We start from the raw sequence: 14,374 nt of genomic DNA on the forward strand, positions 1-14,374 counted from the left end.
GAGAAAGTACTTAGTGCCACATAAGTATATTTAAAATGTTTAAAATAATAAATTTTATATGTATTTTACCATGACACAAAGAATCTAAAACAGTGACATATTCTGAAAGAATTTCAGTGCCATAAATAGGTTAAAAAGATGTAGAGGAAAGAATCCAAAGTACAAGGAGACAAGGGTGTTGTGATGACTTTATCTTCTGTGATTCAATACCTCAACCACTAAGTGTACTCAATATAAGGATTCAGAGAACATAAAATTCATAAGGATATCGAAACTACCTTGGGGAAGGTGACAATGTCGTCCTTCACGAGTTCTACAGAGTTCTCCCCCATAAGACAGACTTACCATGGACATGCTGAAATTGAAATGCCTTGTCCTGACTCCAGCCCATCTTGAACTGCCAGAGGCCTCAGCAGTCAAAACCATCCAAGGTATGGTATTCATAGTGCATGTAAAAGTTAATCATTCTCATCCAAATTGGTTGAGCCACAGAGATTTCTCGAAAGGGAAAATTCATCACGGTGTCTCCATGAAAAAAAATGATGAGAATCTTACAAAGGGTTCATCCAATTTGAGTAACCAAAAGAAACTTAAACAATTAAAACCCTCTCATTCTTCTGGGGGAAAAAAGCCTGACCTGAATCACTACAATGTAACGTCATAATCTCTTCTTGACTTTCAGACCTAAGACACTTCACTGTCTCAGATCCTCAATGGATGGAACCAGTTACCCCTGAGAGGAATGAAAATGAAAAGAAATATTTACTTTTCCTCCAAACCCAACCCAAAGGCTCTGAGATGATGGCGCTGGCTAGCTTATAATGGTTTGTGAGGACTGTGGTCTGAACTAAAACTGGTAGCTTGAAACTGGGCAAGATGAGAGTAATTACACAGAGGAACTTGGTAAAGCTGCAATGATCTCTTTTTTATTTGATTTTATTTTCTTCTCTCTGCTTTACCTCTTTCTTTTAGTCTTTACGTTTGAGTGAGAGCTCCTTAAACATTTATCTGAATACTAGTGTGCAGAGAGAGCTGTGGACTTTTACAAACCAAAGTGGTGGCTTCTAGGATCAGGTGATGATGAGACATTTGCTTTACTCTGTCTCATAAAGCACAGGTTAGGTCCGTAATTATATCCTGCTATTACTGCCTGATTTCTGAGATGCTACATACAAAAATTTGACTGACAATACATAAAATATCCATATTGCTTCTATCATCTGTGAAAGGCAGTGCTCCTGCCTACCAAAATATTAAAAGAAAACTCATAATGCATCCCTGGGATAATCACCAAGAATGACACCATCAATGTCTGAAAATCAGGAGTCATCATTTCTATTACCTACACACTTAATTGATGTTTTGGATGGTGCAAGGTAAAATTAGATATTGCATAGTGAATGTGGAGTATTGTAAACGTCATCACAGGGTTTCCTGTGCCTCTACTGTTGCAGATGTGATCTCTTTCCAAGATGAAATGACAGAAACCATGGAAACTCTTATGTACACTCTGATATGTTCGATGCTTTTCTCCCAAAGCAGAATACTCTAATGAAGCTGCTTTCATCTCAGAGAAGGATTCTACATTTATTCCTTTGTCTCTTCTTATCACATTTTAAGTATTCAATTTCCTAAATTATTGATTTATCACTGAAAATCCATACAATGGAATTTAATGAGACGTCTACAATTTTATAAAGAAATGCAGAAGGAATAGTTGCTGATTACGAATGAAAAATTAAAGAGCCTTAACACTGTAGAATGTTAGACTGCAGATTGTCAGTCTATGAACTAATACAAATATCATGATCTAAGTCTTCTAAGGTTTTGAGCCTTCTTACTCAAGTCTTTATCTTGAAACAAAGAATTCTGTATGCACAGAATGTCTCTTGGCTAAAGAGCTTTCTCAGGCCTTGCTTGATGTCTCTGCTCCTCAGACCACAGATGAAGGGGTTAGGCATGGGTGTCATGATCGTGTACATGCCTGAGGTTATGGCAGTTGCGCTGGAGTTTTGTGAAGCATCAATACCAAGATATCCCAAGTCCTATATTACAGAACAAGGAGACCACTGAGAGATGAGACCCACACATGGAAAAATGCTGTATATTGCCGCTGGCTGATGAAACTGTCAAATGGAGGTTACAATCTTGGAGAAAGAGAGCAGGATACCCGTGAGTGGAACAACACACAAAGGTCCATCTGCGAGATAGATCATCGGGTCACTGAGGAATGTATCAGAGCAAGCAAGTTGGATCACCTGATTAAATTCACAGAAAAAGTGAAGGATTTCCAGCTCTGTGCAAAAGGAGAGTCGCAAAATCAGTAAGTCATGTAATAGAGAGTCAAGAACACTCAGTATCCAGGATCCCAGGAGCAGGATGCCACAGAACTTGGGGTTCATGATGACCATGTGGTGCAGTGGGTGACAGATGGCCACAACCCGGTCATAGGCCATCACTGTCAAGAGGAAGTGGTCTAATACTCCAAAAAGCATGAAAAAGTACATCTGGCTGAGGCAGCCTTCGTAGGTGATCACTTTGCTCTGCGTCTGGATGTTCAGCAGCATCTTTGGGATGGTGGTGGAGGTGAAACAGATGTCTGAAAAGGACAGGTTGGAGAGGAAGAAGTATATGGGCGTGTGGAGGCGGGAGTCTGTGATAATGGCCAGGATCATGAGCAGGTTCCCAGTGAAGGTGACCAGGTACATGGACAGGAATGGCCAAAAGAGAAGTGACTGCAGCCCCCCTCATCTGAGAGTCCGAGGAGGATAAATTATGTAACATGCATTTCATTTCTACCTTCCATGTAACTGATGAAAATGACTGTAACAGAGACAAGAACGTTGTAAAGGCAGTGATCACAGAATTGAAAGAAAATCTTTGAGATGCACCTGGGTGGCTCAGTTGGTTAAGCATCTGACTTCGGCCCAGGTAATGATCTTGTTTTTCATGGCTGTGAACCCCACATTGGGCTCTGTGCCGACAGCTCAGAGCTTGGAGCCCGCTTCCAATTCTGTGTCTCCTTCTCTCTCTGCCCCTGCTTTAACACTTGTCTCTGTCTCTCCCAAAAATGAATAAACATTTAAAATTAAAAAAAAAAAAAAAGACAGAAAGAAGTGATGTAATCTGTTTTCAACATATTTTGTTCATCATACTTACGCATTACCTACCAATCTAGAATATTTAGCAGAAAATTACAGGGAATCTATCTCAAACACTCCATGTTCTCCATGATGCTGAAACTGATTTGCATTCCTTGTCCTGATCAAAACATTTATCCAAAGCAATGCTCTCCTCCATGAATTTACTGAGACATTTTTTGCTCACTCAGCAAATATTTGAACAATTATTTTGTGACACATACGGTTGAAACATTGCAAGAAGTAGTGATGTTTGTTTGCCCTAAATAAGATTGAGTCTATGATGTGAGTGTGTCAGAGAAAGCAATAGAATATTAATAAATAAATGAATGATGTTTAAAGTGGTGGGTATAACTAATAAGTAAAATAGTTCAGGACAAGCTAGTTAAGTGAAGGAACAACTTGCCGCTGTATCATCTCTGATTGGGGCTTCTCAGCTGGAAAACTGAGGACAGTGCATGTATGAACCATGCAGCTGACTTTGAGAAAACCTGCTAAGGTGGAGAAATAGCCTGAGCAAAGACCTTAAGAGAAGAGCTCACCGGATACCATCAGGAAACATCACAGAGAAAGCTGAGCAGGGAACACAACAGGAGTAGATATTGGATGTCAGATGAGAGACAGAGGAGGTTTAAGACTCCTGCTTCTGTGGAAACATTCTAAGACAATGGGCACCTCAGTTCATTGTCGTTTTTATACATATGTGTTATATATGATGTCTGTCTACAACTGGAGAAATTTTATGTAATGTATACAAATGGAAGATAATTCATTCCTTTGTAATTCTCTCTCTTTCTCTCTCTTTATTCTCAGTCTCCAGTTGGTCTCCATTCTCAATTTTTTATTGCAAAAGATACCTTCAGCTTCCTATAAATGCTTTGCATGTGGGTACTTTATTGATAGCTTCTCTATTCCCTACACACACACACACACACACACACACACACAGAGGGCAGGTAGGGAGAGAGACATAGAGAGTGTTCTCCATTATTTCGGTGTTGTGTGCCATTGTAACTGAAGCAACAACCCTTTAGAAAACAGGCGACAGACTACACCATGAGTCAAGCTTCTTTCTCCTATCAGAATTGCATTTTGTTATGTAGGCATCCAATGGACTACTCTTGGATTAGAATCTCCAAAACCACACTGGATTAGAATTAACACCAATCTTTCTCAATATCTTCCAAAAAAATAAAGGGAAACACTTCCTACTTCATTCCATGAGGCCAGCATTGCACAGATACTGAAACCAAATAAAGACATTGCAAGAAAAGTACAGAACAATATTGCCAAGGAATATTGATGTGGAAATATTTGACTAAACACTACCAAACCAGACATAGCAGACTTTTGTTCATGATGTAGAAAAGGACTATGCATCATGACCAAGTGGGATTTATTCCTGGAAAGCAAGGATGGTTTAATTTATGAAAATCCCTCAGGTAATACACCACAAACAGAATAAAGGATAAAAGCACATGATTATCTCCACTGCAGAAAAACGTTGACAAAATTGAGCATTCTTTCATAATAACAACATTTAATAAACTAAGATAGAAGGAAACTTTTTCAACTTGATATAGTCGTATCCACGAATTCCACCCCCTCAGAGACCTGTCTTGCCTCCCATCTCATGCTCATAGTGTTGTTTCTATCCATCAATATCCCTCTCACACTCTGAATGCAGCAATAGTTTCTTCCTCCCAATCATTTAGGTCACTTTTCCAGAAAGCAGACCTGTTCATACCTGTCCTTAATATAAAACCTGCACTTACTCATCAGTAATTTCAGAATTAAATTTCAACCTTCTAGCCAAAACGTAAATTTCTTTGGTCTCACTGTTGCCTACCCAGCCAGGCTACCGTGGGTTATTTTGCATACTCAGTTCCTGATTGATAGTGAAACAGTAAGAAGTATTTCTAAATCAAGCAACACAACTTCTGCTTTACTTAATCTTTAAATTTCCTCTGCTGCTGTTTCTCCCTGGACTGCTCACTCTCCTCGTCCCCCTGAATGGACACCAACAACACTTGCAAGCCTCAGTACTTATAGGCTTATCTGCAAACACTTCACTAACACCCATGAAAAAGTATTCCTTCCAAAAAACAATTAAAAATAAAATAAAGAGTTAACACTTGGGGATCTACTTCCCCAGATTTCAGTGCAACCTCACATTATCACGTTTATTTATTTTTACATCTCTCACTCTGTTTCCACAGTTTGTACTTTGACAGAAGAAGCACTGCCTTAGTCATGTATTTGTTCACAGAATAAATGCTACTGTCTACCATACATTAATTACAGAAAAAGATGTTTGTTGAATGACTGCAATGAACAAATGGTTCAATAACGATAAACAGTCACTCCCAACGATGCAAGAATCAGAAATGAAAACAGAGGAAAGACTGTTGAGAGATGAAGGCCCATTGATGAAGCACTAACTCTGGAGGAGACAGATGGGAGAGATGGTTTAATGTATCCAGAGTTGTCCTCCAGAATCAAAGCCTAATGGGCGAAGCTGGCATCACTAAACTCTCCTTAACTAATTGTCCCTTTGATTCCCCCAAAATAATCACCAGTAAAGGGGTTCCTCCCACCATAACATATTTTCCCAGCACTTCTGGAGATGCCATGGCTCACCTAGATGTTAGGTGACTGACCCACTTTCTCCCGTGGATGATTGGTGTGTTTGGTAGGTATATCCCCAGGAAGAGAAGAGACATGGCCCCACTTGTGAAGGTTCTGGAAGATACAGAATCACCAGAGATTACAAGAGTCCACTTCAGTAGGTGCAGCAGAGACATTTTCATTTCCTGTAGCTGAAGGCATTGAAGTCCCATGCGTCTCATTAATGAAATAGTCTCTTTTCTCTCTTCTCCACAGAGACGTGGTGTTTTAATATGATTCTCTCATATGTGGAATTTAGAAACAAAACAGATAAATATGTCAGAAGGGGGGTGGAGAAAGGGAAACAAATCATAAGAAATTCTTAGAGATAGAGAAAAAACTGAGGGTTGATTGAGGGAGGTGACTGGGAGACAGGTTAGATGAGTGTTCGGTACTAAGGAGGGCATGTGTGATGAGCACTGGCTGTTGCATGTAAGTGATGAATTACTGAATTCTACTCCTGAAACCAGTATTGCATTGTATGTTAACTATCTAAAATTTAAATTAAAATAAAAAATAAATGAATTTTCTGATGAAGAGAATACAACCTTAGTTAACTTTTCCAGAAGAGATGAATGAAGGCTGCACAAACAAGCTTCTGCCTGTCCTGACTCTTGATGTGGGAGAAGGGGGTAAGAGCACTCTAAGAGGAAGTATCAGGCAGCCATTGTGGGAAATACTTCATACTTGCTGACCAATAATCAGGGGACAAGTATGACAATTGAAACATGACACTGAGCAGTTAGCCTCCAGGGAGCAGAGGCTTATATTTGGCTACAGGTTTCACACATACTTATAAAAATAGTGGAGCATCAAGGAAGATTTTTGATGGGATGTCCAGGATCAAGCTTTCCTCATGGAAAATTCATCCTGGGACAATGTTAGACACAGACTCTTGTTACAACAATAGTCAAAGAAAACTGTGGTGTTTGTCAACAGTGCAGTTGGCCCAGTTTAGCCAGGCTTAGTGTAAAGTCTCCATTCTCCACTAGATGGCACAGCTTAGCTTAGTGGGGTGGATTGTTGTGACCTGTGTAGGCATGTATGTGCACGCACATGAGTGGTAAAAATGGTGTCACCCAGCTACCCAGCCTCTACTATCGGAACTCTGTGCTCTTCCTGACAGGCAATCACACACCCCTCCTTTGTCTCTGGCTCCCATCTGCTCCTGGCTTCTACACTGTCTGTGACCAAGCTGTCAGGTGGCCAGGTGGCACCTCTCTCCTGAGTTTTATCTCACTTGGGGCTGTGTTTCCCAACCCCTCACTTCTGAGGGACTGCGGCTTTGACCCATTCTGCCCCTCCGGGGGAGGGTTTCTCTGAGCAATGGCTGGGTGCCAGCCCACCCCCAGAGAATGTTCGCACGGTCATGTAGCAGCAGCGTTTCAGGGATTATGGTAAATCACAACACACATCTGGTGCCAGTCTTCACTCTTTACCTCTGTTCTAACACCAATGAAAGAGGTTGTTCTCCAGGGTCCGCTGGGACCTTTCCCTTGGGGAGGCCGCACAGCATCTACCAAATGTCATCCCAGCAGGGGAACCACCACTCCCTGTGTGGCCCGAGGACCTCTTGGACCTTGCTCTCTTCTCCTGGGGATCCAACCCTCCTACCAGAGCACCACCAGGTATCAAGCTATGGAGTTTCAGACTCTGCGCTCCCCCTGTTTATAGAGTCTTAATGGAATTTAAGCCCTCTCCTTTCTCCATTCTCCCTTTCTTGTTCAGTACTTTGTGGCTATTTCCACTCTTCCATTTTCTCTACAGCTGCTTTCAGGGTGGGGGGTGCTTTTCCCATACTCTACCCCTGTGTCTGTCCCGTCTCCGCATGCAAAGACAGCTCCCTACACTCCGCGCTTCTCTCTCCCCCAGTTCACCTCTCTGTGCCACATACCTGCCCAGTCCTGTGGTTCAGGTTGTGCAGATTGTTGTGTTAACCCTCAAATCAGTGCTCTAGGTGTGCAGGATGGTTTAGTGTTCAGCTGGCTGCATTTCAGGGACAAGAGATAAAAAAAAAAAAAACTACCATGCTGTTCCACCATCCTGGTCCCTCCCCCAAACTGATCTGCTTTCAACAACAAAAACAAAAACAAAAATATAACTCAATGGAATACGAGCGACCCCTGCAATAAGTCAAATACATACAATTGAATGATTTTTACAAGTGTGTCAGGACAGTTCAATGGTAAACGCACAGCCTGTCCAAGAAATGGTGGTGGAAAACATGGATATCCACGTGCAAAAAGATGAAGCAGGCCCTTCCAGCCACCATCTACAAGCATGACTCCAAGTGGGTCACAGACTGAAGCATAAAGAAATTAACTGCAAGCACTTAGAAGAAAATACAGAGGTACATCTACATGACACTGGATTTGACTATGGTTTCCTGTATATAACACCAAAGACACAGGCAACGAGCGAAAAAAGTGTTTGGGCACAATTAAAAATATTTGTGCATCAAAGGGCACTCTCCCAAGTGAAAAGACAACCAACGAAAGGCAGAAAAGATCGGCAAATCACACATCTGGTAATAGATTAATATACAAAATATATAAGGAATGTCAAAAATTGCACAGCAAAGCCCCAAACAACTCAATTTAAAAAGGCAACCCTTTTATTTACATTCCAGTTACCTGACATACAGTGTAATATTCATTGCAGGTGTCCAATAGAGTGACTCAATGCTGCCATAATAAAAACTTAAAAAAAAAAAAAGATTAAAAAAAAGAAACAATAAGTGTGGGCAATGATTTGGGAAAAAAATGAAACCCTCTGGTATCGTTGGTGGAAATAGAAACTGGAGCCGCCACCGTGGAAAAGAGTATAGAGGTTCCTTCAAGGCATAAATAAAGCCTCCTTACAATCCAGTAATTGCACTACTGGGTCATTACCAAAAAAAGTACAAAAAAAAAAATCAAAGGAATACATGCACCCCTATGTTTATAGTAGCATCATTTACAATAACCAAAATATGAAAGCAGCCCAAGTGTCCGCCAATAGATGAATGAATAAAGATGTGGGACATGTAGACACACAATGGAATATTGTTCAGCCAATAAAAAATGAAATCTTGTTTTTGGAATGATGTGCATAGAGCTAGAGGGTCTTATGCTAAACGAAATTAGTCATTCAGAGAGAGACAAATACCATATGATTTCATCCCTATGTGGAATTTAAGAAACGGTCCAAATGAGCAAAGGGGGAAAAAGAGAGGCAAACCAAGAAACAGACTCTTAACTATAGAGAACAAACTGATGGTTACTGGAGCGGATGTGGGGGGGTGGGGGGGGGTGAAATACATGTTGGGGATTAGGGAGCAAACTTGTCCTGATGAGCACCGGGTGATGGACGGAAGTGCTGAATCACCACATTGTACACCTGAAACTAGTATTACACTGTATGTTAACCATACTGCTAATGACATTTTAAAATAAATTAGAAAACAAAATTAATGGTGAAAAGAAAAAGAAGGCAATAGACTCAAATAGACACTTCTCCAAAGAAGATATAGGTATGGATACTTAGAGGCCAACTTGACTAATCATTAGGGAAATGCAAATCAAACCCATAATGTGATACCACAACACACATACTAGAATGGCTATTTTTTAAAACTAAACAGAAAATAATTGTTGGTGAGGATAAGGGGAAATTGCAGCCCTGTGGTGCTTGCCGATGAGAATGAAAAGTGGCACAGCTAGTGTAGAAAACATTGTGCTGGCTCCTCAAAACGTGAACACAGAATGATCATTTGATCCAGTAGTTTCACTCCTGCTTATGTACCTACTTATATGTCCCAAAAAAATTTATTTTTATTTATTTTTAATTTTCAATGTTTATTATTTTTTTATACAGAGACAGAGAGACAGATGTGAGTGGGGGAGAGAGAGCAAGACCCAGAAGCTGAAGCAGGCTCCAGGCTCTGAGCTGTCAGCACAGAACCCAACCCGGGGCTCAAACCCACAAACCGTGAGATCGTGACCTGAGCTGAAGTTGGACGCTCAACTGACTGAGCCACCCAGGCACCCCTGTCCAGGTAGAATTTAAAGCAGTGACCGGAACAGATTTTTGTACACCAATTTTCAAAACACCTTTATTCACAGTAACCAAAATATGGAGACAACCCAAATGTCCATCGACAAACTCACGGATGAACAAAGTGTGGTGAACTCAGAAAGTAGAACATCATTCAGTCTTTTACATAAATGGAATTCTGACACAGGCTATAACTCAGATGAACCTCACAAACATTATGCTAACTGAAAAATGCCAGCACAAAAGGACCAATAATATACAATTACACATATATGAGATACCTAGGGTAATCAGTTTTAGGAAGAGAAGGTAGGATGGTGGGCGACAGGGTTGAGCAGGGGGGCAATACAAATTTAGTATTTCAAGGAGACAGAAGTTCAGTTTGAGACGATGAGAAAGTTCTGGAGACGAACAGAGGTGGTGGTTGCTAAATAGTGAGAAAGTACTTAATGACACATAAGTATATTTCAAAGTGTTTAAATAATAAATTTCATATATATTTTCCCCTGAAAAACAAGGATGAAAAAAGAGTGACGTATTTTCTAAGAACTTCATGGGTGCCTGGGTGGCTCAGTCAATTAGGCTTCTGACTCTAGATTTTGACTCAGGTCATGATCTGACAATTTGTGACATCAAGACCCACATTGGGCTCTGCACTGGTAGAGTGGAGCCTGCTTGGGATTCTCTCTCTATCCCTCTCTCGGCTCCTCCCCAGCTTGCTCTCTCTCGCTCTCTCAAAGTAAATAAATGAACTTTAAAAAAAAAAAGAATTTCAATGCCATAATAGCCTAATAAAATGTAGAGGAAGAAATCCAAAGAACAAGGAGACAAGGGCATGGTGATGGGTTTATCTTGTGTGATTCAATACCTCAACTACTAAGTATACCCAAACTAAAGGTTCAGATGACATAAAATTCATAAGGGCATTGAGAAATAGCTTGGGCAGAGCTCTAATGTCTTCCTTGACAAACTCTAAAGAGCTTCTCCCCCATATGATACACTTACCATGGACATGCTGAAATTGAAATGTCTTTGTTCTGCGTTCAGCCCCTGCTGAACTGCCCGAGGCCATGTCCGCAGTCCAAACCCCTTCAAGGTTTGATATGCATCGTGTGTAAGAATTAACCATTCTCATCAACATAGGTTGAGCCACAGGGATTTTTGGAAATGACAAGTTAATCATGATGTCTCCAAGAAACAAAAATGATGGGCAGCTTACTAAGGAGCCATCTACTTCATGTAACTAAAACAAATAAGCAAAAACAAAAAAAACAAAACAAAAAAAACCACCTATAATGATCATGAAGAAAAGATTGACCTGAGTCACCACAATGAAGCGTCATAATCTTTACCTTACTATCAGTCCTGAGTGTGTTCACGAACCCAGATCCTCGATTGATGGAACCATTTACACCTGATGGAAGGCTGTAAAATGGCAACAAATGCTTTACATTTTCCTCCAAACACAACCCAAAGGCTCTGAGGTGATAGCACAGGCTAGCTTATAATGGTTCATGGGGACCGTGGTCTGAACCAAAATTGGTAGCTTGATATTGGGCAAGATGAGAGTAATTATACCATGGAAATTGGCAAATGCTACAAGTAAGCTCTCTTCTTTATTCCTTTGTTTTTATTTTCTTCCTTTTTTCTTGCTTTCCCTGTTTCTTTTTGTCTGTGCATTTGAGATATCGTTCCATGAACGTTTATCTACCTACTAGTGTTCGAAAAGACCTGTGAACTTTTAGCTGGAAAACTGTGAGGTAATAGGGAATTACCATTATCGCCTACAATCCAAGGGGGGGACTCTGGGGTCAGGTGATAAGGAGACATTGGTCTCACTCTGTCTCACACAGCACAGGTTACACCCATAACTGTATCCTGCTCTCACTGCTAACTTCTGGGATGCAGCATTAGAAAAGATGGAGGTGGCAATAGGCAGAGTAGCCTTATTGTGCGTGAGATCTGTGAAGAGCCTATGACGGTAGGAGGTGCTGAGGGAAATCACAAGACAGTGCTGCCGCCTACCAAATATTAACAGAAAAGTAATAATGCATCCCTGGGAAAAATCACCAAGGTTGACACCATCAAGGCCTGAAACATCAGGAGCTGCAATTTCTGTTACCTTCACACTTAATTTATGATTAGGACTGTGTGAGGGGAAACTACAGATTGCATACTGAATGTGGATTATTGTAAACTAATCACACAGGGTTCCCGGTGGCTCTGCTCTTATAGATATGATCACCTGCCAAGGTGAATTGGCATAAAACCCTGGAAACTCATCTATAAATTCTGGTATGTTCAATGATTTTCCTCCAAAAGCAGATACTTTAATATACCTGTATATATATAAGTATATAGTATAAAGATACTGCTTTCAAATCAGAGAAAAAAGCATTTCACGTTTACTCTACTATATCCTCCTATCACATGATATAACATACTATGTTATATATACGTTCTTAAAAATCCATACAATGCGGGCACTGGGATGGCTCAGTTGGTTCAACATCCGACTTTGGCTCAGGTCATAGTCTTGCAATTCATGGGTTCAGGCCCTGCATTGTGCTCTGGACTGACAGCTCAGAGCCTGGAGCCTGCTTCGGATTCTGTGTCTCCTTCTCTCTCTCTGCCCCTATTCTCCCCACCCCCCACTCTCTCTCTGTCTCAAAAAATAACTAATTATTTAAAAATTTTAAAATCCATGTGATAAAATTTAATGAGAGGCCTAAACAGCTTTAAAGATTTCTGGAGGAGGGGTGCCTGGGTGGCTCTGTCAGCTAAGCATCCAACTCTTGGTTTGGGTTCAGGTCATGAGCCCAATCTCTGACATTGAGCCCCATTTCAGGCTCTGTGCTAAAAGCCTGTACATAGCTTGGGATATTCTCTCCATCTTTCTCTCTCCCTCCCCCACTCACTCTTGCTCTCTCTCTCAAAATCAATAAGTAAACTTTAAAAATCTACAGAAGAAATAGTTGCTCACAATGTATGAAAAACTTCTAGCAACCGAATACTGTAGAAAGATAAACTGCAGATTGTCAGCCTATGCACTGAAACGAATATCATGATCGAGCTCTTCTAGGGTTTTAAGCCCTGTTACTCAAGTCTTCATCCTGAAACAAAGAATCCCATATGCAGAGAATGTCTCTCGGCTAAAGAGCTTTCTCAGACCTTGCTTGATGTCTCTGTTCCTCAGACCATAGATGAAGGGGTTCAACATGGGCGTCACCACTGTGTACATGACTGAGGCTATGGTACTTTCTCTGGAGTTTTGTGCAGCAGCAGAACTCAGATACACCCCAAGGCTTGTACCATAGAACAAAGAGACCACTGAGAGATGAGACCCACACGTGGAAAATGCTTTATACTTGCCCCTCACTGATGAAATTCTCAAAATGGAAGTGACAATTCTAGAGTAGGAGGAGAGGATGACAGTGAGTGGAAAACCACCCAGAAATCCACTTGCCAGGTATGTTCCTAGGTCATTGAGGAAGGTATCAGAGCAAGCAAGTTGGATCACCTGCTTAACTTCACAGAAAAAGTGATAGATTTCCAGATCTGTGCAAAAAGAGAGTCGCAAAATCAGCAAGTCATGTAATAGAGAGTTAAAAATACTCAATAACCAGCATACCAGGAGCAGGATGCCACAGAACTTGGGGTTCATGATGACCATGTAGTGCAGTGGCTGACAGATGGCCACAAACCGGTCATAGGCCATCACTGTCAAGAGTATGTTATCTAATACTCCAAAAAGCATGAAAAAGTACATCTGGCTGAGACAGCCTTCATAGGTGATCACTTTGCTCTGCGTCTGGATGTTCAGCAGCATCTTTGGGACGGTGGTGGAGGTGAAACAGATGTCTGAAAAGGACAGGTTGGAGAGGAAGAAGTACATGGACGTGTGGAGGCGGGAGTCCGTGATAATGGTCAGGATCATGAGCAGGTTCCCAATGAAGGTGACCAGGTACATGGACAGGAACACCCAAAAGAGCAGAGACTGCTGTTCCCCCTGGTCTGAGAGTCCCAGGAGGATAAATTCTGAAACATGAGTTTGATTTCTTCCTTCCATGTAACTGATGAAAACAGCTGGAACAGACAAGATCCTTGTAAAGGCATCAGCAGTGATCAAAGAATGAAAAGAAATGCTGTGTTTTCAACATGACGCACTCACTAATTCTTACACATTCCCTACCAATCTCGAATATGTACCAGAAAATTTCAGGGACTCTCACATGCTCCCTGTTTTCTGTGAGGCTGAAACTGTTCACAATTCTTGTTCCTAATCAAAACAATTATTCAAAACAACGTTCTCCTCCATAAACTTCCTGAGACCTTTTTTTCACCAACAAAATAGCAAATTATCTTGTGACAAGTATTATCAAAAGCATTGCAAAAAGTAGTGACGTGTGTTTGACCTGAACAAAACCAAGTCTTTGTGTGTGTGTGTGTGTGTGTGTGTGTGTGTGTCAGTCAGAGGGAGGAAAATAGATTATTTAAAAATGAATAAATGATATTTCAAGTGGTGGTTACAA

General features: G+C 41.0%; 1 protein-coding gene and 1 pseudogene across 1 annotated transcript; both read right to left on the reverse strand.

Annotated features, from left to right (window-relative positions):
- Nucleotides 1-1,841: 1,841 nt before the first annotated feature.
- On the reverse strand, nucleotides 1,842-2,773 carry LOC112852324 (olfactory receptor 7A17-like; annotated as a pseudogene).
- Nucleotides 2,774-12,942: 10,169 nt separating this feature from the next.
- LOC112852323 (olfactory receptor 7A17-like) lies at nucleotides 12,943-13,911 on the reverse strand. The gene has a single exon (XM_025915813.2). It carries the CDS (start codon nucleotides 13,909-13,911, stop codon nucleotides 12,943-12,945), a length of 969 nt encoding a protein of 322 aa, XP_025771598.1.
- Nucleotides 13,912-14,374: the final 463 nt, after the last annotated feature.

This window comes from Puma concolor, chromosome A2 (assembly GCF_028749965.1).
Source record: "Puma concolor isolate L17-30 chromosome A2, mPumCon1.1.hap2, whole genome shotgun sequence".
Classification (NCBI taxonomy): domain Eukaryota; kingdom Metazoa; phylum Chordata; class Mammalia; order Carnivora; family Felidae; genus Puma; species Puma concolor.